At 35.0% G+C, this 26,532-nt stretch overlaps 1 protein-coding gene across 1 annotated transcript in view; it reads right to left on the bottom strand.

Annotated features, from left to right (window-relative positions):
• Positions 1-5,817: 5,817 nt before the first annotated feature.
• LOC147401820 (dynamin-2A-like) overlaps positions 5,818-26,532 on the bottom strand; it is a 41,977-nt gene continuing 21,262 nt past the window's right edge. The window contains exons 8-22 of the mRNA XM_086443236.1: positions 20,282-20,429; positions 16,910-17,011; positions 16,683-16,802; positions 15,541-15,624; positions 15,306-15,433; positions 14,011-14,095; positions 13,717-13,855; positions 12,487-12,563; positions 9,580-9,636; positions 8,037-8,181; positions 7,773-7,933; positions 7,074-7,187; positions 6,917-6,984; positions 6,660-6,835; positions 5,818-6,208 (exon numbers count right to left, since the gene is read on the bottom strand). Coding sequence (XP_086299362.1) covers positions 5,967-6,208; positions 6,660-6,835; positions 6,917-6,984; positions 7,074-7,187; positions 7,773-7,933; positions 8,037-8,181; positions 9,580-9,636; positions 12,487-12,563; positions 13,717-13,855; positions 14,011-14,095; positions 15,306-15,433; positions 15,541-15,624; positions 16,683-16,802; positions 16,910-17,011; positions 20,282-20,429 — 1,846 coding nt within the window. The 3' untranslated portion in view covers positions 5,818-5,966. The remainder of the gene's footprint in view (positions 6,209-6,659; positions 6,836-6,916; positions 6,985-7,073; positions 7,188-7,772; positions 7,934-8,036; positions 8,182-9,579; positions 9,637-12,486; positions 12,564-13,716; positions 13,856-14,010; positions 14,096-15,305; positions 15,434-15,540; positions 15,625-16,682; positions 16,803-16,909; positions 17,012-20,281; positions 20,430-26,532) is intronic.

Genomic DNA, 26,532 nt, shown 5'->3' with positions numbered 1-26,532 from the left:
AATATTTCTTCGAGCTGGGATTGTAGGAGGCCGTCATTGAACATTCTAGACCCATCTTAGTCGACTCTCTTAGTTTATCACCGACTGGAGTTACTATGTTTTCCCATAATTTCTAATTTTATCTTTCATAATCTTCTACTCCTCCATCTTAACATCCTCATATTTTCTAGGGAAAATTACTTAATGGTCCCTGATCGAAGGTTTTCTTTCTAATTAGTCCTTGAATTTTAGGGTTAGCTCAATTGTCCATTTAGTAAATCTATCTTTTCTAATCAGTCCCTAAACCCCACTCAAAACATTTCTCATGTTTGAAATTTGAAATTTCCCTAATCATTCAAACTCACCATTTCGTCCCAAAAAATTGGATTTTCAGCATCTCGATTATGTTTTGAAGACTCTATTATCCGATGAAAAAGATTTGAGAAGGAAGAAGAAGTCATTTTCAAGCATTTTGAAGATGTACGTAAAAAACTATGGGTTTTTTTTTCTTTTAATTCCTTTGCTTTGTTTTTAGATAAAATCAACCAATGATGGTTTTTTTGATTTGAAACCATCTACACAAGTCATTATGTCAAGTTTTAAGTCAATCTTTCCATGTATTTTAGTAGGAAAACTAAAAATAAAAAAATAAAAAATGAAAACAAGTGGATTTTACGGCATCGAGGTTGACAATTTTTATTTTTTAGTTTAATATTTTTATTGTCGAGTTTGATATATTTAAAAAAAATTGTCGAGCTCATCAATAATTATTGTCAACCTCACCAGTTTTAATTATTGCCGAGCTCACCACTTTTTATTGTCGAGCTCGACAATAATTATTGTTGAGTTCAACAATTTTAAAAAAATGTTGAACTCGACAATAAAAATATTGAACTAAAAAATAAAATTTGTCGATCTCAACTCTATAAAATCCATCCGTTTTAGTTTTTTGAACCCGCAATTCTTGAACCTGTGGATTACTGTGAGAAAGAGAACTAAAGAAAGCCTCTTGCTGTACCAGCTGTGTCCTTGGCTCCCACTCCCATGAATCAGATAGTGCCATACGTCCCACCACAGTTGTCTGATCCTCTGATGGAGAAGGTCGGTTGCCTTGAATGGGTAGTTAATAAATTGAGTGGGGACAAGTATGATATTGCAGATCTTGATAATCTCTTCCCTACACCCCAAAGTCAGGCTTCCGTCTGGTTTTAAGTGGCCAGAGATAGATAACGAAAAATTGGCAAAAGGTTTATTATTCTTGGATGAAGAACACCCATCATTCAGACATCCTTGACTCATCGTCAAGGCGGTCATCCTCTCCAACAGATCTTGCATTATCGCGATCTCGTAGATAGGTTGGTCCCCCAACATTTCCCGAGTCTCCACCAAGCACTTCACAGTGTTTATTCTCTGATCCACCACTATTAGCTCCGGTTGGCAGATCTCCTCTGTAGCAAGGATGTATAGAGCATTCAACTGGAGGTGTTGACTCCGTACCAAAATGGGGGGAAGGTCCGGGGTCTCTGCGGGAGTTACTGACGAATCCTCCATGGTCGATCTGGTTGGGAGGAATGGTAGAGGTTTAGGGTGAAGGTGTGTTGAGATTCTCCGAAGGAAGAGGAGAGTGGGAAGAATCAGAGCTGCCCAGGAGGGATCCTTTAGAATTCACACTAGATACAGTATTAACCAACCTACCTTTGGGTGCCTGTACGCTAATGTTAAAAGTCTGTAGAGTACCGAGGCTATTCACAGGTGCCGAGACAGTAGATACCTCCATCTCCATGTTAGAGATATCCTTGTGGTTTCCTGCCATATAGGGTTTAGAGATGGACGGCTCAGCACGCACCTTACCACCCCTAGACACTCCCTGTTGGGTGCCAGCTAATTCTTGACCCTTTCCCAGAGCATGAGGCACAGGTGTCACAGATTTGTCCTTGGTCACATGGGCATGTCTGTTGTTCTAAAAGCGATAAATGTCTAAGTGGGGGTCCAAGGATTGATTAGAAAATAGAGATTTACTAAATGGACTATTTAACTTAACCCTTAAAAAGTCAATGACTAATTAGAAAGAAAACCTTCCGTCACGGACCATTTAATAATTTTTCCAATTTTCTATGTTCAATAATTTACAAACATGATGTTTCTTGATTGCTGACATTCAGCTCCATTAACATGGTTGGTCGTATTGCCATCCCAAATTTTTTTATTTGATTGCTATGTGTTTGTCACGCAACAAGCATACCTTCAAACTTTTGACTCTATGGGTAACCATGTCCCTCAATCTTTTCGTCTTTATGCACAATAGACCCCGAGGTGACTGATTGCTTTGGGGAATTTCTGGACCGCATGGTTTTAAAACTCTTTTGAGTTGACTCACCTGAGTCATCTTGTTATGGATGAGATAATCTATTTAACCTAGTTAAAATTATTTATTAATTTCTATTTCTATTCAAATAATTATAATTTCTTTATGTAAAGTAAGGATTAGAAGATGTTCACCCCCAAAGATCATTTATGTGTTCTCGGAATATAAATGTTTAATCATTAAAATTTAATTATTTATTTGAAAAAATATAGAAACCCAATTGACTCTATCAAGTTCTGTTAACTCTTTCGAGATTTTGAAAATCTTGGATGAGACATATTGAATCTCTAACAAGCTAATGCGAAGGGGTGATTTACATTACGTTCATGAACAATATGGAGATGACTTAGTCACCCCGATCTCATATAATTTTTATAACCATGCTAGCTATTCTTTTTCTTTTTCTTTTGTTTTTATTTTTATTTTTTCGACAAGTTGAAATTTTATTGAAAAGGAGACAAAGTGTCCTCGAGAAACAACGTAACAAAGAGGGTGAGGATGACCCCTTAGGCGGCCTCTAAATTACAAATAAGGTCCATTAACAACAAAGTTTCGAAGAAAATACCCTTAAATTCTTTGAACATTTTGCCTTAAAATTGACAAAATTAGTTCGTTCAACTCTAACACTTTGCCCTCGAAGGTGCGTCTATTCCTCTCTTTCCAAAGTCCCCAAAGATAACTCCTGGTAGAATGCTCCAAATAATCTTTTTTGAGGCTCTAAAAACACCACCCCACGAGAACCAATTCTCCCAAAACACCTTAATAGAAGGGGGAAGGCAACCCACAATTCCAAATAACCCAAGAAAATGAGACCGTACACTGTGGGCAATGGCTGAATGAAGAAGCCAATGGTTCGTTGACTCCTCATCCCTAAGACACATCAAATAACAATTGGGAGTTTGGAATCCTCATTTAATCAATTGATCCATAAGAGTAATTCTTCCTAGTGGTGTTTGCTACAGAAAAACCGAAACTTTAGAGGGCACATCCGCTCCCCAAACTAAGGAAGTTGAAAAAATATTGCTCAAAATTGGACGCATTGCCGCATACATGGATTTTACTGAAAAGTTCCCATCTCGAGTGCCAATCCAAAGCCTTCGATCCTCCCTTTCCACACAGACATTGATAGTTTCTAGCATTTAGCATCTAGCATCTCCAATAACCTCTCCACATTAGTAACTCCCAATCGTTAACACTCCTCCTAAACCTAAAGTCCTAAGATTTGCTAGATCATATATTATACCCAAAGTTTCATTTCAATTCAAGAAAGATAAACCTAGATTAAATTATTAGATTTTGAAAAAGCAAGTGGGGTGTTTTTTTTTTTTTTTCTTTTTCTGACAAGTAAATTTTATTAATTGGAGGACAAGATGTCCTCAAGGAGGAACGAACAAAACCAGTACCACTCCTAAGGTTGGATCAAAACTCCTGAAGTAGTAAGGATAGATATTCTTCTTCGCTACTAACGAGATACTTGATTCAAGTCCAGCGTAACAACGGAAACACCAAAAAACAATAAACATCTATACGAATATTTTAATATTTTTTTTTTTTTATACAAAATATATTTGTTCTTCAAAATCTTTAGTATTATAACGCAAGAAGGACCATTAAACATATAAAATTATAATCCCACAATTCTTATAATCATGTTAGTTAATTTTCTAAAATTATAGAAATATCCATCATAATTTATATTTTAAATTTAAGGAAAAAAAACAAACTCCTACAGTTTAAAATTACAATCCCACCATCTGTAGTGTAGTGTACCACATTAGTTAGTTTTTAAAATTACAAAAATATTCTTTTATTATGTCATCTTCAGAATTATCTTAGTATTTTAAATTACAAAATGGCATTTACAATAATATTAAATGATAAAATCTGGAAAAAAAAAACTTTCTTAGAGGTTGAAGACAAGTATTTTAGGGGAAAAATAATGGTATTTGTTGAAGAGTAGTGCATTTTGATCATTTTATGTTGGTCTCTCATGCAGAAAAAGGGTATTTTAATAGCACCCCTCACGAAATGGACAATATTAGTAATATCCCTTGCAAAATGCAAGATGAGGTCTACCCCTTAGACTTTTGTTGACCCAGTCAAATTGTTATCAATGTTTATTCAGTTGACGGTCTAATTTTTGAAAACCCAAATTAACCTTATATCATTTAAATTACCAAAATGACATTGTTTTAATTGAAAGAATAAAAAAAAAAAAAAAAAAATCTAAGGTAATCTCCATCATTGGATCGAAATATTTTACACCATTGGATTAAAAGAAAACCCCTAATTTCATCTTCTTGAAGAAGATGAAGATGAAGTTAGGGTTTTATAATTATCTCAATTATTTCATATTAATGTCTGAATGTTCATGAGAGCGTTCAGGTTCTATTCCTTAAATCCATTGCATTGAAACACTACCATTAATATCTTTGAATCCAATTTTCAATTTTGGATTAGATTTTTTGTAAATCAAGTTAAAAATCTCATATTTTGTGGATTGGATAAATGTCAACTTTTATATGAACTCTTTTAACAATTTTAACCTCAAGACTTACGTTTCCATGAAAAAAAAAAAAATTCAAGGGACCGAAAAGAAAAACAAAATAGTGTTCTTTACCACCTAGGAAGATAGAACTAATATTAATATTTATAGGAGGGTATTAATAATTTCATTTCTTCATTATTTTGTATTCTCTCTTGATTTATTTATTTTTCTTTGTTTTTTTTGTTGTCCCATTGTTTTCCATGTGAAAATTCTAAGCATTGGATCAAAGAATGCCTTTGAGTGAGATTTAAACAATAAGATTGAGATTAACACAATGATTTTAGGTTGAAAAATATAAAACAAAGTTGAAAATGATGAAAACAAGTTGGAAACGATGATATTAAGCTTCAAAACTATAATATTTAGGTTTAAATTAATAAGGAATTCTGTCGAAAACAGTGGGGGTTCTTAAGGTTATTGGGTTTAGAAAAGATTAGATTAAACACAATTGGGTTGTTTTACTTGAAGGATATTTTCTTAATCTCAGTACATAAAGGTATTTTACCATCTCTTCGAGCTGACAATTGTTTTTATTAAAGATTTGACCAGCTCAACAAAAGTCAAGTGCGGGTAAGACCCCATCTTGTATTTCAAGAGGGAGGGGATAGCACTAATATTGTCCATTTCGTAGGGAGGTTTTACTAAATTACCCATTTTTTTTAAAAAATAAAACTGAGGTGTATGTCTTTAGTTTGAAAACACAACGGTAGCTCTAAATTTTAGTAAAACCAGGAGGCTATGGTAAGCACAAGGGCATCATATTAATCTCTTGTTCTACTGGTGTGTTTTTAGTTTTTCTTTCCCTTCCCTAATTATTTAAAAACAATTCCTGTAAAATAAAAATACATGTCTACTTTCGAGGGTAGGCCAATTTCTAAAGGCCAAAAAATATTTAGGAAATGAAACCTTGTGCACACAGCCACCCTTTCCTCTGCTGTTTCTATAATATATATATATAAATTGAATAAATGCTCAAAATCATGATGGGGTTGGTTGAGCAAACATGTGCGTGCACCCACCCAAACCACCAAGAATGCAGGACATATATAACTCTGTTGAAAACAATCAGATATTCTAATATTTATACAGTGAAGAACCAGACGGTGGTGGTGCAGGTGGTAACCGGTTTGGAGTACGGCGGCTACCAGAGTTTGGGCCCGGGCTTTCATCACCATTCTGGGCTGGGTCGCTGTACCTTCTACTATGACCAGCGCTGCTGGATCTCCCAAATGAGTTGTGACCAACACGTCCATTTGCTGCAGCATCAAATGCCGATCTCCAGTCATTGCCTGGTGTGCTGGTTCTCGGGCTGCTCTCTGCAAAAAATGGCCCAAGGTTTTATTATTATTATTATTATTTTTTTTTAATTTCTTAAATTGTTTATCAACCCCTAATTAAAGATTAAAACACTCTTCAAACATTACCAAGGTTTGGCTCAAATTATAATCTCAATGTTATAACACTCAGTTCAAACAATTACAACAGTTGTATACAATTATGATTAGGTTCATGTAAAATCCTAAAAAAAAAAAAAGAAAGAGGGAGAGTGTCTATTGGCACCCTATCTTTTACATATTCTCAACATTCACTTATTTTCTTTATTTTTAATTGGGGTGTGATAAGTAAAAGTTGGGGTGCCAATAGATTATTTTTGGTGGGGAGTGGGGATTAATGTATTTTAAATGGCCAAGAATTTACAGTTCAAAAAATCAAGCTGAAGCTGGGTAATCACTGGAAACAGAAACTTTTACGTGAAGGAGATCTCACCTGCTCCACTACCACCATCGGACCAGCTTGAGGCAGCAGCTGCTTGATTATCGTGGATGCTCAGCTGACGTGTGAGTTTAGAAAGAAGAGAGGACTGTTTCTGGAACCGCTCCCTCCTACGCTTTACGTTCTGGTCTTCTTGGAGCAGCTCTTCAATCCTTGCCGTGCTTTGGGCACTAGCAACAACAGCCAAACAGAAACAAGTTTAAACATAAAATATTAAAATAACATTAAATGCTTAATAATTTGATACTAACCTAATGGAGCTGTACAGTTGAGTAAGCATGTCTTCCTTCGCTTTCTCAACTTGGCAAAGAACCACCGCCTACCCAACCAGAATGGTCAGACAATAAATAGGATTTTAGTGGCAGAATAGAAGGATAAGAAGAGATCTGTTCGGAAGTGAAAACTTACTTTGGGAACATTGGCAGCGAGACTGTTCAGAACTGCTTCCACATAACCACGCACTTCTTGAGACATCCACCTCAGCTCTTCTTCTGGATCTGCCGGTCTTCTGGCCATTGTATCCTAAATAAACTATGCAACTTAGCAAACTTCCCTCGAGAGTACCAACATATTTTTATGTGTGGATGAATGCATTTTAAGGAATAAACAACAGAAGAGAAACCATTTTTAATAAGTAAAAATTTAGTAAAGAAAAAACTACTTGAATGAAGGATAAAGAGAACCTCCGACGAGCAAGCATATAATGCGAATAGAAGAAGTGCAAGTTTATCGCCATAAGAGGAAGGCAAAGATTGAATAAGTTTCTACCTTGAAATAGTTTTATTTTTTATTTTCTATGCAAGTGTGAAGATACGGTTTTGATCCCAGGTCTGTGATATATGACGGTACCACCTCACTGAGGTGATACCGCCTTAAAATTAGATAACATGTTAAGTATCCAATTTCTTATCTGAGAACAGTTTTAAAATGGGCAATCATGAAATCCCACCTCAGATATATCAAGAAATTAAAAATAAAAAAAAAATGTGAAGACATAAGATATAGTTCACATAAAAGTTTACAAGAAATTAGAGCATTTTACAATGTTTAGTTGAGCAATGAAATTATTAGCAGCAGCAAAATCAATGGGCATAAGTTATAACTCACTAGGGAACCATCGGAAAGACTTTGCCGAATAGGAAGACCAGCATCAACAGATGGCCCCTTCCCTTGATTTCCCATGGAAGGTTTGATAACATTTCTAATCTTGTTCACCCACTCAACCTTATCTGCCATACTCTCAGCTTTTAAAACAATAGCACTGTGGGCTGCAAGATCAAAGGAATGATGTGAGCACAATATCATGTAATAAAAAAAAAGAGAAATAACAAACTGTGAAAACAGTAGTTCGACTAAAAATGGATACGACACCTTTCAGAACAGTCTTGTATGGAACCTTGCTAGTTATCTTGAATATAAGATTGGGTGCTTTTCCAGAATCCGGTCCATTTGTCTTCTTATCCTTGGAGTTTTTTGATGGAGGTTCTTCTTCATCAACCTCTTCTAGATTACACTCCTGCAAAATTACATTAGATGGAAGAAGCATGATACAAATGGCATCCAAAACATAATAAAATACATCAACTATTAATCCTGAATTTCCAATTGATAACTATTCAGATAAAATATGAAAATCAACACCTTTGCTTCTCATCCAACCACCCCACAATGAAACCTAGACTTAAGTACAAAACTTATCATGTACTCACTCACAATCCTAAGATTTCTTTTTTGATAAGCAACTGAAATTTATTAATAACAAGAATTTTGATAAAATGACGTAGTTTTTGCTGAATACCCGACGCACCTTTCTCTCTCCTGCCTATAGTGAAAAAAAGAAAACTTTCTGATCTGATCACCTTGTGACATTCAAAAACATGATCCGATGCAATGAAGTTGCAGAATTATATGAAGTTTAAAAATTTTAAAAAATAGTTATTTTTCACAGTTGAATTTTATTTTTAAATTGGGTGCTCAGTGACCGTCCATTTTCAACACCTTGGATCAAGATCTAAAAACAATATTTTTCTAATATTTTTTTGAATATTGTCACGAAATCTAGAAGGCTGTGTTGTTGGATTGTCAATGTGATAATCAATGCGGGCCCAACGACCTTTTTATTATTTGAAATCTAAAAAAATAAATCTGTGGGCAGCGGGCAAGAGAGAGAAGTTCTCTCTATTGCTGATGTCATTCGCGCCACATATCAAACATTTGTTGGGCTGTGAGCAAACACGTCAGTGGGTGTTAAGGGTGTGCGCCAAAAATGCGTCATATTATCAGCACTCTAGCAAATCCTAAAATTTTAAATAAATGCAGGTGTCAACTAGCTTAGTTGGTAAAGTCTTTGGGCTTACCAATAAATAAAAAAAATTTAAAAAGATTTTAAATAAATTGATGAGCTAAGGGTGGATTTCATTACAATCAAATTTCATAAGATGACTGAAATATGAATTTCTCTGCAAATTTTTTATCAGAAGCCATCAACCTTCTCTGTTTTCTTCCACACTTGTAAGACATTAATTACACATTTGGATTGGCAGCTATGTGATGTAAATGTTGCAAAGACTGGTTTGTTGTTAACAATTTCAATGAAAAAGGCATGTTATGGCCCATTTAGACATTCTCAAAAGGATGGCATGTATCATGATGGACGAATGTACAACTCCAGGGACGAGTGCAAATTGTGCATGTTTCCAGAAAGATCTGACAAGCATGCAAAATAAACAAGCATGGACAAACAAACTGAGGTAAATCCAGAGCAACTCTCCCCCCACCAAAATCAACCTGATAACGAGACAACGTAATTGAGGCATTCCAAGATGAAACAAAACTTTTAATAGTTATTCGAATGTACCAGACAATATAACGAATCTACCATTGTAAACTAGCTCAAGAATATAAACACACATACCTCCAAAGTGATAACACCACGGAAATGTCTCTCCTCTTGTTTCTTGGTGTATCCAAGCTGCAAATAATGGGTTGAAGTCAAAACAGACCACACCAATCTCGGATATACAAATTACAACAGCAACGATAGTGATAATATCAGTAACAAATTCACAAAGCTATACTTTAATTGTAGTTTAGGTATGTTACATTAGTGTTATCCAGGGGTTAAAAATCCGAGTCTCGTTCAACATCTCCATGCTTTGATTGAATGAAGATGTCTCGACCTAGATGGTATGAAAATACATATGATCATGTCAATTGGGAATTCGTTGAATATATGTTGGGGTGGATGGGTTTTGGTCAAAAATGGATTTCATGGGTTATGATACGTGCACCATTTCCATCCTTCTCAATTCTTGTTAATGGACACTCTGCAGGTTTTCGTAGAAGCTCTAGGGGGTTTTGAGACAAAGAGACCCTCCTTTCCAATTTGCACTGGTTGTAGAGACTTTGGGAGGACTCATTTCTCACGTTGTATCATTAAGAATGCTATGTGGCTTCAGGGTGTGTGATTGTGACTCGATGGTGTCCCACTTGCAGTTTGCTGACGATATCCTAACTTTCCTAGATGAATCATCTGAGCCTGCATGTTTCTTGAGAGATCTGATATGTTGCTTTGAGGCAGTTTCAAGATTAGTTGTGAATCTCAACAAGACTAAGCTTTCTGGGATAGATGATATTACTGATCTGTAGTTCTTAGCATCAACATTTGGGTGTGAAGTTGGTACTCTTCCAAGTTTTTATCTTGGCTTCCTTGGGGGGCACCATTCAGAAACTAAGCCATGCGTGGGATCCAGTAATTGAAAGAGCAGATAAGCAGTTGGGCTGGTGGAAGGAAAAATACTAAACAAAAGGTGGAAAGTTTACTCTAATCACGAGCGTCCTAGCTAGCATCTTGATATTTATGTTCATTTTCTCAACTCCAAAGAATATGGCAATGAAATTGGACAAGATGGAAAGGGATTTCCTATGGAATGGCTCTGACAATGCTAGAAAATATCATTTGATAAGTTGGAAAAAATTATATCATCGAAGGAACGTGGAAGGCTTGATATAAATAAACCAACAATCATAAACGTAGCATTGTTGGGCAAGTGGTTATGGAGATTTGTGGAAGAAATGAAAAGTCTTTGGAGGATCATCATTCAGGAAAAGTATGATTCTAGCTTGGGGTGGGAAACTGCATCAGTCAAGTCAACATATGGGTGTGGTGTTTAGGAAGGGATATCGAAGGTTCTTTTGTAGTTTTTCTCAAATGGATCTCTTTTAAGGTAGGAAGGAGTAATGAGATTAGGTTTTGGGAAGATGGTTGATGTGTTACAATATTGCTCAAGGATCATTTCCCTCGTTCTCTATGCTAGTTCCGTAAAGAAGTTATTGGCTGTTCAAAATTTCACATCAAACAATTTCTCTTGGGATCTTGGATTTTAAAGGAACCTCAGTTACTGGGAGATTGGACTTGCATTTGATATCATCAAAATAATCTTAGTGATACAAGTTAATCCACTTGTTGATGAAGGTAGATTTTGGCAAAAAAGTTGAGATGGTTTGTTTTCTGTCAAGTCATTCTATTCTGCATTGATTTCAGTAGCTATAGTTCCTTGATTTTTCTTGAATTTTGTGATATTGGGTCCCAACGTTCCATCAAAGGTGTCTTTCATCATTTCATCAGCTGCTCTTAATAGGATCCTACTAGTGACAATCTTATAGTTAGAGGTACCACACGTGTCAATACGTGCCCCTTTTGTAAATGTGAGAGGGAATTCGTTGATCACCTTTTGAAAGGTGACTTTTCCAGGTCTATTTGTTCTTGTTTCATATCTCTATTTCAAATCTCTTGGTGTTGCCAAAATCAAATATTGAGGTGTTTCAATGTTGGTTATCTTCATGTTTTAGGGATATAAAGAGAATTATGTAATCTTTCACTATTTGTTGTTTGTTGGCACTTGTGGAAGAAAGAAACAGGCGGATTTTTCAAGGGATGGAGAATTTGGTCTCTGATGTCATTATTTATTTTCTGTCTTCTATTTTTTTGGTGTATGCTCTTTGATCTATTTAAGAGCTTCTTCTTTGAAGGTTCTTTGGTTTGATGGGAGTATGTTTGTTCCAATAGGTGGGAAGTGTGAAGGCCAGTCCGTAGTTGGCAAGGTCGAGTCTTTTAGTTATTTTATGGATCCCTTTAGGTTGGTCATCTTGACCGCCTCTTGTTTCTATTTCCTTTTTGTGCTTACTTCAATGAAATTTTACTTGTCAGAAAAAAAAGGTTAATGATATACATGTTCTAATTTTTACAATTATCAATTCAAAAGAAAGGGATACCAATGGTTTGTGCTCATAGTTCCATGAATATTCGTATGTTGTAGTTAGATTGCTTTGAATCTTTATCTACTAAATGACATGAAACATTTAAATGTTTAAGCCTAACTATGAAAGTCCAAGTCTCAATTAACTGTATTAGCATGGAAGAATGTTGTTGATTCTGCTCTTCTTACTGGAGTGGTTGTCAATTATGATTTATGAAGTTCTGAGTGAGTTGTTGTGTTTGTTTTATCATTTCCTGAATTTTTTAAATAATATATTTTCTATGCATTTTACGATAATTCCATAATTTCTAAAAGCTACAGTATTTCCACATTGATAGTAATATTTCTATTTGTAGGCTGGTAAAACTTTGTTTTTTATAACGTACGAGTCTATTATAGAATACACCAAAAACAATTGATTACTTTAGAAAATGCATTTTTGTATCTTTGCACCTTTAGACAAAATCTCTCTTCTTTTTTTCCCAATGAATTGTTAATTCAGCTCATAATATGAAGAATGAGAGCAATAGTTTAAACTTTAAACCTTGGATATTATCACCAACCTTGCCACTTTTCTCATTTAAAACAAACCATCGCCTGCTCCAACCATTAGTTTTTGAACTCTTCTTCAACAAAAATCCTGCATATAGATATCAGAAGTCAATGGCAAGTTCAGAAGTATTACAGCTCAACAAAAGCATCTTTGAAAGAACTTTATCTTTGCGTTTTCATTGTTGGACATACACACAAACACACACACACACACACACTCAGGATTAAAATGCCATTTCATTCGGCATTTCGAAGAAAAACCAAAACGAAAAGGGAACATTTCGACACATTGCATTTGAATCATTTTTTTTTTCATAAAGAAATATATAACAATGTTTTTTAAGTGATTAAAGAAAGTAAAACATCACACTATTCACATTGATACATTAGAAATGTTCTCTTTCTATTAAATAAACCATGGCAATAGCTATGTTTTTTCTTCATTCTTTTCAACCCCTGAGCTATCTGCTACCATTTTTTTAATGCAAAAGTAAATGAATAAATTCCGTACATTCTGATATGTAGGGGGAATGTTCCGTAAAACATACGGATACATTTTGAAAAATGCCGAAACAAATCAAAAACTTTTCAATGGTTCAAAATTCAGATCATACAAAAGTGTTTTGTTCTGGTATGTCAAAAACCAGAATGTTTTAGCTACAACATTCTGAACATAATGAAATTTTGAAACTTTAACCCAAATGTACTCAGTTGATTATAATGAACATTATTAAGAACAAGTTTTGTATGTGCAAACGTTATGGGCCTCGGATCAAAGAAATGGTTCTAGATAGAATGAATGAACACCCCAAAGGGATATTCAGCGCTGTCTGAGCCACCCTCGTTGAACATTGCACCTATAAATTCAAAGGGACATATTCTCATAGTTGTTCCCTTAGCAAGAGATACTGATTCTTCACCCAGAAAATGGAAAACTACCAACTGTTAACAGTATAGATTGAAGGGACTTTGAATCAAGTTGTCAATTGCAGGCATGTTTAGATCAAAAAAAAAAAAAATCACTCATTAATTGCTAGACTTTGAAAACTTGAGAGAAACTAATATAAGATGGCATTGGGTGTATCCAAGGATAATAGTGTCCTATTAGTCATGATATACATGGTAAGGTGTACCAAGTAACTAACAATAAAAAGGGGACCCAAATAGAAACTAATGACAAGGCAAACCAACATTACTTACAAAACAACCAACATAACTTACAAAACAGTTTGCATACAAACCTGCTGTTATCTCCCCACCAGGCCCAGCAGTCTTCAGAACAGATCCCTCCTGTGCATCCTTCTCTGACTGATTCGATTTATCTTTTATTGATTTCAAGCTACCTCCAGTTTGTTGGACTCCTGTTTGGGGGCTTGTTGCCTAAAAGAAACATAAAGCAAATAATCGACAAGTTGTAGACAAAGCATGTATCGGAATTTTAGGGACATAAATGCAATATGAATATATCAAAAAGCACTCTTTTAATACCATAGTCATACATCAAGTTATTTTGAATAAAGAGAAAGACACCATACTCTATTCAAAATTGCTTGCTCTGCTTCATGCCCTTTTTTTGATCCTCGATTCTTTTGTTCTTCCTCACGCCGCTGCCTATCCATCCTATTAAAAGGTAAAAGCCAAAGTATTACAGAAGAGAAGCCTTGGAAGATAAAGAATAATAACATATAAGAAACGAACACAAAATAATGGAGATTTCTAAGGTGTTTTGGTAATTTTACAATGGGCATTTTAGTAAATATCACAAAACCTGAATGGCATTTTGTAAAAGCATTTATTGTACAATGACTCCACACCCTTACTTTTTGCACTAAAAGAAGACAAAACAATAAATGCATTCCACATATGGGCAACTGCATTTACTAGAATATTTTTTAACTTGTTCCCAAGAAATAAATTAAGGTGGGGCATTCCAATTTCTTCACTTAAGCTCCCTTTGTTTTGTAGAATATTTTACATTTCAAAATTCTAATTTCTAGGATACAAATTTTAGTAGGAAATACTTTAATTGTCTTCTTTGGTCATGCGATTTGTTTCATGGAACACTGAACAAAATTTCTTGAAAAAAGGTATCTGTTTTGTTGGTGCAATGGAGGGGGTGTTGTGTTGGTGGTTGTGATCATGGTGGTTATATCAGTGGTAGAGGTGGTGGCAAAGGTACCAGTGGGCTGTCACAGTAATAATTTTTATTTAATTATGAATTTTTCTTATACATAAGCTGGACTTGAACACATGACCTCTAGGTTGCTTTGCAATAACTTTAATATTTATATAAATAAAATTAAGAATATCTGGACAAGACCATGATGATCATTTATGAATTAATTTAAGAAATGTTATAATATATACTAATATGAGCTAAACGACACATCTAGATGAATTACCTATAATTGACATGTGTCATTCTAAGTTTCTGAATTCTGTGAGTTATGTTTGTTAATGTGGGCGTATGCATGACTATCTGATTTGTTTTTTTTCTTTTTTTAAATTAAAATAGTTGTTTATGTTAATTCAAATAGATGTTTAGACTGAATGTTGGGACTTTTAAGTCCACTTCCAACTTTCAAGATTGTCCTAGCAACTTTTTCAACATCAATTAAAGTTTCCACCTGTTCCCATAAACTTTCCAGAGCAGACTTTACCCATCATCAATCCAAGGCCGATACCACACATAATACCAATAGTTTTGACTGTTGATCACAGGTAGGTAATTTATAAGGAAATCAAATGTAACCAAACAAAATCAACTAGTAAAAGAAGGAAAGATGCCCACAGTTAATTAATATAGTTAAAGTGATAGGATTGAGCATACCTCCTCTGTAATAAACGGATGAAGTGTTGTGGGGGCACAAAAGCACGCTCCATATCAACCAGTGCAACCACCATCTTCTTAGCCTCACTCTTAAACCCATCTAATGCAGCACTTGCAATTGTCACTACCTGGTTAAAAGGTAAAAATCGAAGACCATCATGATAAAGCATGTGTAATCTAAACATGTAAAGAAAAACCCCTGTATTTTAATAGGAACCATTCAAAGCATGATTACCTCCCGCTTAAAAGGAGGATACCTTCCAAGACCTGGAGTGGCGTTTGCAGCAGCAGAAACTATATCAACCAGTACATGGTGCACCTGTTTTGGAGGTCATCCAAAAATAAGTCCAAAAGAATAGCAAAAGAATTAAGATGAATAAGTGCAAATGGGGGGCATGTGCCATGATTCATGAATATGGAGGTTACTTCCTTTTGCCATAGAAAATCACAGGACTTCTGAAGGCAAAGAAGATGATCTTTAGAAACCTCAGCATCATGGTCTTAGTGTTCCAAGAGTGCAAAGGGTTGTTTTTTTAGGATATTGTATTCTGATGGGACTTTATTGTTTGTAGGAGACCTTAAGATGATGTATGTGGATTTTTTTATATTTTCTTTCTGTCTTTGTTAATATTCCTCCTCATCATCATTGAAACCTCATCCAAAAGATTTGGGGTCAGCTGGTTAATATTCCTACACTCGCTAAAAAGGGTAATATGATAATTTTTTTGAAAATATTGAAACACAGTGCGTGTGACCATGGTATTAGTCTCACCTGAGGGTAGGGGATACCCACGGACACACAAAAAAAAAAAAAAACAAAAAACATCCAGAATAAGACAATAGAGTTTTGAAAATGTGACAAAATCATTATGATATATTAAGGGTTGAGCAGGAAGGTCAGTACGGCCGTATGGGTAGAACGATTAAAAAAATTGAAAAACAAAAGATGATGCCTTTGAAAGAATATTTTTATATGGTGCCATGGTTCTGCTATCAAAACACGCCTATGAAATTAGGCCACAGTAGGGGGAATGCATTTCGAGGTCTTTCTCTGTTATACAAGTACACAGATCAGAAACACGGTTGCAATGAATTCGAAAGAAAATGCAAGCTGCATTTAGGTGTTCCATCCAAACAAGCCTTTCAACAATAACCAAGCTTGCTAAAAGCCAAAGGGGCCTGGCAAACAAATCAAGAGAACAGAAGTGGAAAACTAGTTTTGTTGCAACCATTCAAAGATAGCTAATACGTCAAAAAGGAATGGAAACATATGAGTACATTTTAAGTGTTGGAAAGAAATTCCACAAGAAATACAACATACATACTAAAATTGATGGAAGAAAAAAATGACATTTAATGCCTGACTACAGAGATTACCTCATCCACACAAAGGCGAGATGGTTCTTTTGCCAATTCAAGGACACCTTTTATTAATGATCTCAAACCTTTTTCCGGAGATATAAGATATGGTTGATAACCATCAGCTTCTAGCACAATCTAGTGCAAAACAAAACATTTCAAAAATAATTATGAGCCCGGAAAAAAGAAAGAAGGTACAAGTGCACAGCAGCAAGAGAACCTCATAAACAGGGAAGGAAGAATACCCTTTTGACATTGTTAATGTCAAAATGCCTGTCTAAGGGAAGCTGCTTGATCCTGTTGGGAAAGTTTCCCTCGAAGCTCGCAACAACTTTCCAACCACTACCCTGCAAAGAAAACTTATTAGCAGCTACTAACTTATGGAAGTAAAGAAATCATAGTTAAAATTATGAGCATTGATGGCAGTCGGTGATTGACAATCCAAGTAGTGCCAATTTCCTCAGATCAGGCCGCAGTGAACTTCCAAACAGTGACAAGTATAAAGTGCCCCAAGAAAAGCATATACAATTATATAGTGGGGTTATCGAGGGGGCATTCAAGGGCCATATACAAAACTAAAAATTGTGCCAAACATTTTTCAATGTATGGGTTAGAATTTTTGGAATTGGCTGATTTTTTTGTGAGGATGATCTCTATGGTGAGGAGATCATCCTCACCAAAAATCAGCCCATTCCGAAACTATATATATAGATTTCATAGTATTCAGAATCTCACCAGCAGATTAAGCATAAGACAAGAATGACATCTGCAGCATGACCGTAAAGAATCAAATTTGCACCAAATCCATAGTTCAAAAAACTCAATGGACTACAAGAAAACTCTGGAAACTAGCTCGATATGGGGATATTTAGTTAAATTTAGGCCCAACAGGATTATAGAGAACCAGCAAAAAACCCATAGAATGTAATAGCAACCGCATTTATCTTTTATCAGTTAGATATGCTTTTCCCCGACCCAAGAAAAAATCATCTCATGTATTTGTTCTTTCCTTTTTCCAATGAGCAGAACTCAATAAAAAGAGCACATGAAAATAGGAATTCAGATAACTTTTACAAGTCGCCCATGAAAAAAAATGAAAACTTTTTTTTATCTCAAAAACTCTAAAAATTTAAAGCCTTTATTTTGCCAAAGCCAAACCGAAAACAACCCTCTTACATTTTATACATCCCATTATAATAATCTAACTGTCCGCACCAATCATGAATAAACAGAAGCCATTACCCAAATAACTGCCTATAGGATAGATAGGTCCGATATCATGGGGTACCCAAACTTTTGTAACAGGAGCACAATGCCAAATGCCCACCAAGTTTTTCTTTACGGGGATTTAAGCTGACTTGCAGGTCAACCAAGCAGGGCCCTAGTAAAAATTTTGCTCCACGATAAGGCTTTTGTGGGTGATAGATAAACAATGATTGGAATTATTGATAACATAATTATCAACACTTGGTTAAGATAAGAGTACACAAGGAACAATTGTAAAAGACAACATTCAAAAGCCCAACAATAATCAATACCTCAAGTGCATGGTCATCCCATTTCACTTTGGATATAGAAGCTCCAAGTGACATTTTCCATAAAACAGTAGAGTTCAGTCTTCTTGAAGGTTTCTCGATGGATGGTACGGGACCAAACATATCACATCTTCATTTTATTGATGATACTTGCGATAGAACCGATCTTAAAGCATCCATTGAGTGAATCTGCCATCATAGATGCATTCTTCAATGTTTTGAGATGGTTTCTAGCCTCTATATTTACAGTGATTGGAATTGGAATTGGTGTAGTGAACAACTTGGAGTTAGCACTAGATCATTAAGGTGGTAAGTATCTTCATATTCCAGTAAAGGATGTGATTCTTTCTCCAAAGAGCTTTAAGATCTATTCGTTGAGAAATTTGGAAACCTTCTGATGGAAGACTTACTTCGATTAGACTTGCCTCCCCACCTATTATTGTCCATCTTTAATATCCAATCTCAGCACCTAACATCTTGTGGAAGCTTCAAAGGGGATTTCTTAGGGACAAAATGCAAAGATGAGGGAACATTAACGGGTAGACTGGAAGATATTTGCCTTTGAAACTAAAAAAAAATGTGATTCAGGTAGGAGAGTTATTGCATCCAAAAACAGAAAGGGCATGGGTTAGTGGAATAATGCAGTCTATTTATGGGGTAAAGACAATGAAAAGAATTTCCAAAGATTCAGACTTTATGAGTGGAAATGTGTAGATGAAAAGTATGCTTTTGGGAGGACACTTGGTGTGGGAGGTCGTATCCTGGAATGTTTCTTTCATTATATAGGGAAATTCAGGGTATTTCTTCAAACCCGGGGATTCACAAAAACTACAATGACCGGGAAGGGACATCACATATAGGCTTCTTTCCCTTCCAAGAGGTGTTAGATCCTTCCCCACTATTGATGACAAAAGAAAATGGAATAGGGATAGCATGTAGAGGCTCATCCTCTCTACTTGTGATGTTTTTCAGTCTTCCTTTGTTTGGGGCTCAAGAATCCGCCTGAAGATGGTTTTCTTTACTTAATCAGCCACCTTGAATAAGATCTTAATGGCCGATTGTCTTATTAATCTTAAGAAGATCAACGTTAGCCACTACATCATGTGCAAAGCAAGCAATAATCAGTGGATAACATTATGGTTTGGCTACAGAATTATGTTCTTCTCCTTGTTTGATATTTGCTGGATCTAACTTGAGACCATCATGGTTGCCTGTCAGAGTTGGTATCCTCAAGATTTACACTTGCTCCATTCCAAAACACTTGCTTTAAATCAATAGAAATTCTTAAAAAGTGCTTTTTAAGTATTTAAAATGAAAATCTGAATCAAAATCACATTTTTCAAACATTGATACTCATTATTGGGGGTATTGGCTTCAAAGTGATGAACATGCAAAATGAATAAAATTTTAAGAAAACAATCGGGGATGAACTACCGTAACTCCACTCAACCAACAAAGTCAATTCAATACTCAAAGTTGAGTTACCGTCAAAAAGTTTGGTGAGATGTCCCCGCCAACTTAATGGATCTTTACAAGATGAATATCGGAAGGGGAACAAAGAAGCTTGTATCAATCTCAAAACATCTAAAAAAATGTATAGATCCTTACAGATGTAGACAGTAGTTGTTTGTGGAGAGGATTTGAACGATGGTTTTACAGTTTATCCTTTTTTAAGTCTTTGAACAGCTTATACAATGAAAGATACTCCATTTGAAAATATTAGGTAAGCATGTCTGGTTGGTTGCATTATATCTAAGTAACACGAGAAGAATGTTCACCATCTCTATCAACACTCAATTCCTTTGGATGTTGAAAAGATTCTACTAGAGCTCAAGAGGAAATTTGTTAATCAGATGCTTAAAATCAATCCATAACAACGATCCCTAGTCTAGGAAGTCTCCAATTTTGGCCCATTCGGTGGTGTGTCCTAACTCACAGTGCATGAGACACAATAAAAAAATATTGTTATTAAGGAGAGACATCTCTAGGGACTCAAATGTCAAGCCACTCCCTCTTTTTGCATTTGTGTGCATTCAATTCACAACTCACAGTAGTTTGTGTGTGTATTAGAAAAATTACAACCTCTCCTGTAACAATATGTTGGAGAAATCTATCCTCAAATTCACGGCACAACTCCAAAGCTATAGCTCTTGTACCTTCAGCACTCTGGACCATTTGTTCACCAAGCCTTACCAATTCATCCTCAACTATTTGTGACTTACCTTGCAATCTGTTGATAGAACGAAAAAGTGATTAGGACTTCAAAATAATTGTAAATCCAGCAATTTGCGGTCACTTACGAGATAAAATTTCACGAAGCTTAGTTGTCTTTCATTATTAGCTTCAGCATTTATTGAATGCAATGTACTAACTGGGTATAAAATATTATATATATAGGGAAATGTTCGGCACCCTACGTTTTACCCTATGTTAGGAAATATTTGTTGGCATTGTTGTGTTTCCAAAACACTAGTTATTGTCTAGTCATCTTGTGGTGTGAATATCAAAGCTAAAGATCATGGTCAAAGTCAAGCACGTGCACACAAAGATTACTCAAACCATTCGATTCCATGAATTAAAATAGGAAGTGACCTAGAGCCAAATTTACCGTAAGTGATTAAAATTAACTTTATTATCCAAAGTCTAAGTTGAGTTGATTTTTCAGTTTTTTTGTAGAGGTAAACATGGGTTAGTGGTGAGCATAAGAAGGATGGGTTCAAGGGCAAATTCTTAATTTTTCAGAAAAATAAAGATCCGCTTTTCAAGACACTGTCGATCAATGAATCAAGTCAAATCGATTGAAGTCAACTAAAAACCAATCGATCAATGAATCAGGTCCGATCAATCGAAGGAAACTAAAAAGCTGATCGATCAGTGTACAAAGTTTTAGCTTCATTAAAATTCTGAATTTTTCTATAAAAAGGACTTTTGCCTTGGAGTTTAAAGAGATCTTTTTAGAGAGAGAGAACACAAAATTTATATCAATTCTCTCTCAAACCTGAATTCCAATCATTATTCATGATTGTTTGAAAGATTTGTTTGGACAACGAAATCTACACATGTTCGTGATTTGCTTGTGGATTCGAGTGTGCGGTTGCGATTTGTAGATTTGGATGTTATTGAGACTATAAAAGCGGTTCATGGAATTGGATCGTGGAGTTGCAAAATGCGTGTTGAAACAAGAAGCTAGTAGATTGTGGAATCGAGTCTTTAGTTGTCTTATGCGTGGATAACTGTTATAAACTCATAATTCTATAGTGGATCTTTTTGGAACGTGGGTCTCATGTTTTTTTTCCTCAGAAGGGTTTTCCACATAAAAACTAGTGTGTCATGGTTGCATGATTTTTTGAGCATATTTATGTTATTGATTTGTACCTTTTAGATTAGATTCAATAATTTAATTAATTAAACGAATATCGTAATCACCAAATAAAAGAGAAATTTTCAGACTATATAAGGACAAAGAGAAAGCCAGAAATTTGGAGGTCAATCAAAGTCGGCATTATCATCATCAAAGCCTTATCCCAAAAATTTGGGGTTAGTTCAATGAATCATGTTCCTTCAACTCAATTTTATTTGAAGTCACGCCTTCTTTAAATTCAATTGTGTTTCCCAAAAATTTGGGGTTGGCTGAATGAATCATGTTCCTTAACTCAATTTTGTTTAAGTCATGCCTTTTGCTAATTCAATTGAGAAATATGCAATGGTTATCCTAACTTTTTAGTTTTAATATTATTCATTTAAATATTATATTATGAAAAATTTATTAAAAAATAATTATTTATTTATTATTTGTTAAAAAATAATGATTTTTAACAATTTTAAAAAAGGTAACAAACTGGTGGTGGAATTGGATGTTTTAAGAAAAAAAATAGCTAAATACCAAAAATACCCTCCACACATGTCCAACCATGCACTAGAAGTGGATGTTTTCAAAAAAGAAAAATACCCTTATACTTACCCAACCAGGAAAACACGATCTTTCTTGAAAAAATGTTGTTCAAGGGCATGTTTTGGACCCAATGGACAGCTCGTACCCCTAAAAGAGTTGTTAGTGATAGTTGGACATGAACTTTTACATTTTAAAAAAAATAAATAATTGAAAACATATTGTTCAAGGGAATGTTTTGAGAGGGACAAAAATAAAAATTGAAAACATGTCCTTGAACTGGATGTTGTTCAAGGGAATGTTTTGGGAGGGGTAAAGTTGAAAATGACATAAAAATTGAAAACATGTCCTTGAATCGGATGTTTTGCGAAAAGAGGTTGTTCAAGGGCCTGTTTTGGGAGGGGTAAACTTGGCAACCTCAAACTAGGCGGTCAAACCACCGATTTGTTACCCTTTAAAATTTATTTAAAAGTCATTTTTAATAAACAATAAATTATTTTTTTAAAACAAATTTTCCCTATATTATTTGCTTAAAAATATCATTCATGTGAAGCTTGTGCTTTACACCTAAAGGCTTACGCCACGAGGCACTAACTAGTTGAACGTCTTGCCTCACGCTTCAACGTCTAAAAGCATTGCTCTAAACTACCCTGATTTACAGCTTTATGGTCTTTCTTTAGATCTTATAGAATCTTCAACTTGCACATCCTACTAATGAAGTAGTGAATAAAATGTTTAAATCCTCGGAGCTACCAAAAGATTCAACATGAATATAAAGGAATGAAAAGGAGATAGGTTAATAGTGGACAAACTACATACCAAGGAATCTATTTTGATTTTTTTGGGAAATATTTCAATCAATATGGAAACTAATACAATTTTTCTGGAAATGACGGAACTAATGATAAAACAAAAATTAAAATGCACTCATGTCATAAAAATACAGCAAACAACCATATGAAGTGTGAAAGATCGAGAATATTCCACTACATGTATGTGCAAGTATTTGAGAGTCAGAGAGTGACAAACAACATTCTGCGTGGAATATGTAAAACACTTACTCAATCAACAAATTATGAAATATTATATTTTTTATTTTTAAATATGTGTTAATCAATGACAAATATATTAAATTAATTAGAAAATGGACAATTGTATGTGTGTGCTTAATTAACATTTCTATTTCGTGCAATGTTGGAATGTTTCAACAGAACGTTTCAATTTCAACTAATATTGAAAATGAAACATTGAATATTTAGTCAAGACCGGGGTTACCCAATTAGTTATTAAGGTACCAAATTGCAAACCAGTTCAAACCAAGCCAGTTCGCTCCAGGTTCGTGAAATGCAGCGAAACCTTAATTTTTTACAACCCCTCCTCAAGTTGATATTGTTGAGATATCCCCTAAATTTCCAAACTAACAACATACCCCTTTGACCATGGTCTTTATTAATAAGCTGATGAAAAATGACCAAATACCCTCATCTTCAACCCATAAGAAAAAAAAAACTTGATTTTTCTTCCCAAAATCTGCAGTCTTCAATCTCTTTTTAACCCTACTTATCACTTCAACCTTCGAATGCCCTCATCTCTGTCTACTCCTATGAACCGAGTTTATCCTCGAGTGACGAACCACGAACAACGAACCCACTAATCAAGAAACATAGGTCAAGATCATCTCAATTCTTCTCCTGATGAAAACATTGTATAAAAATGAGATTTTAAACCTTGGATATCGATCTAACTATTCCAAATCATATATACTAATAATTGAAATATTATGTTTATTTTTTTCATATTAATTATTATTATGTGTTACTATTTTCACTAATAACTATTATTGTAGACACCCCATTTTGGCCTTGATCAAGCCAAGAGATCAAGATACCAAGCGGAAGAATGACCAATCCAAGGTACCAACACAGAAGACCTCAAGGGCCTATCACCAAGCAAGACCAAGGCCCATGGGTCTTCCCAAAAAGTCTAAACAAAGCTTATCCATACCTTAAGTGTTGACAAGCCAAAATTTGTTTATCCATATCTAAGGTGTGGACATGTAATTTTTAAGCCTTCCAACACCCCACATTTGGACAGTTTTGATTTTCTTCTATCCCCACCCCACCTTCATATGCCAGAACACATGGGGGGACTACTCTACTTTCAAAGCCCCATTCTTTTGAGGACCACTCCACTTGATTCTCATTCAAGCTTCATTCTTTTGAGACCACTCCACTTGACTCATATTTAAGTCCCATTCCCTTAGGACCATTCCACTTGACTCATTCTCAAATCTCTCCTTCTTAGGACCACATCTTTTTTACCATTTTGTCCTCATTTTTACATCATCCATCACTTTATCATTGGGTCTAAGATAATTTTCCCAAAGCCTCTCAACCTTAACTCATTTCTATGTCTCCTCATACCCCACTAGCTCTTCTTGCTTTTAGGGACTACAAGCAACTTTACCACAAGCCCCTACTCTACATTCACCCATCATTCTACACCTTGGCCTCAAGGTAATCTTGCCCATTCTACCACCTTTGACCTTGGTCACAATTGGTCCACATAAGTGAGTATGACATATATGCCCCTAATTTGTTGAGACCACTTTATGGTCAAAGACTATTGAGCCCCTCAAGCCTCTCCTATTTCAAGTTTATTTCTACCTAAGTTCAAAGTAAATTGACCAAAGCCAAATAATCTTGACCCTTCTACCTTACAAAGAAAACCTCTTGCCCCTTTATCCTTAGAGAATGTTTGTTGGTGAGACTCAAGCACCGTAAAAATGACTATTAAGTATAAAGGCATAAAAGGAAATGAAGACAACCCATAGAGGTATTGTTGGAATACTGAGCACTTGGGAAGATTGAGACTCTTTTGCCCCTAAGGGTCTCTCAAAACTCTATAAATAAATACTTATTCAAGGCAAATGGGGAGAAGCCTTTGGAGAGTAAGAAAATTTTGTCAAAATACCCTCTTAAGAGCTCCCTTAAGCCCCAAAACTTTTTTCATTTGTTTCCTAACCGATCCTAAAAGCCTTAAGCAAGAAAGAAGACTAAGGTGAAGTATGATAGACCTTTTTTGATTTTTTGTATGCTTGAACCCCCAACTCCCCCTTCTATCTAACCAGTGCATTTCAAAGATCAATATAATGTAGATCTTTTCTTTTTCTTGTTAGTGGCATAAGGTAGATGAGAGTAAGTCTTCCTTGTGAAGCCATCTTCCCTTCTTTAAGTCCACAAATGAACTCTTCAAGAGTATGTTTAATATTCAAAGCAAGTGTTCCATTTAATTTAAGTTTCCAGCATCTCTTTCAAGTTCTTAGTTTAGATTCTTTACTTTAATGGCTTAAGGGAAGAGTAAGTCTTCACTAGGTGAAGCAATCCCTCTTTTCTAGGTCCATGTAATAAACTCCTTTGCGAACATTCATGTATACACTTTGAACACACATTACTTTTTTATTTTTAAAAGGCTATATGAGCCAAAGGTGTGAGTCTTTCTAGATCTATATATAATCCTCCAAGCCAACAAAAATAGTCCCATAGAGAAACATCTTCATGCATAGAGGTTCTAGTTCATTCAAGGTTATGTCCAACTCATAGACATGGCCTAAAGACTAAACCAACACAAAACTACTCCAAAGTAAGTATTAGTAATTCAGGACTCAAAAGAGTATAATCCAAGTAGATTTATACTCAAGTCCCAATCCTACAAAAAAATCCAGCAAGCACCCATTTTCCCTTTTAACTTGTTCACCTTATCATATTTTAGTATTTACAAACCGAATTATAATTCATTTTGCTCTTAACTCCAATATTATCTTTTCTTCAAAAAATTTTAAAAAATAATTTTCTACTTCACTTGTAGTCATACTTTGTTAAACATTACTTGATGGGTGAGACAAGGTGCATAACACCTTCTTTGTCCTTCAACCGAACCTCCTTACCTAGTTCTTAGGTAGACCTTCACCTTTTCCATTGATGAAAATTACTATAAAATACAAAAAATCAGATTTCTAAAATCACTTTTGGTGTCTATTCACACCTTAAATCTTGAATGGTGGTGACTCCTAAAACTCATTGTAGATTGAGGTTTAATGTCATTGAGGGTTTAATATTATCAATCTATAATGGGTATAGGAGTCACCACCATTCAAGGTTTAAGGAATGAATTAGCACCATGAAAAATGAATTTTTTTAAATCTGATTTTGATTTTTTAGTGACTCTCGATCAATGAAAAGGGGATTAAATCTACCTAAGAACTAAGTAAGGAGATTCTGTTGAGGGACAAGGAAGGTGTTAGGCACCTTGTCCCACCCATCAAGTGATGATTACCGAAGTGTGACCACAAGTGAAGTAGAAAACTATTTTTTTTTTTTTTTTGCATTTTTTTTAAGTTAGAAAAGATAATAAAAGTTAAGAATCAAGTGGGCTATAGTTCGAT

Source organism: Akebia trifoliata, chromosome 5, assembly GCF_017979445.1.
Source record: "Akebia trifoliata isolate Shusen 1 chromosome 5, ASM1797944v1, whole genome shotgun sequence".
Classification (NCBI taxonomy): domain Eukaryota; kingdom Viridiplantae; phylum Streptophyta; class Magnoliopsida; order Ranunculales; family Lardizabalaceae; genus Akebia; species Akebia trifoliata.
The sequence above is the reverse complement of the archived record's forward strand: the minus strand, read 5'-3'. Positions and strand labels throughout refer to the sequence as shown.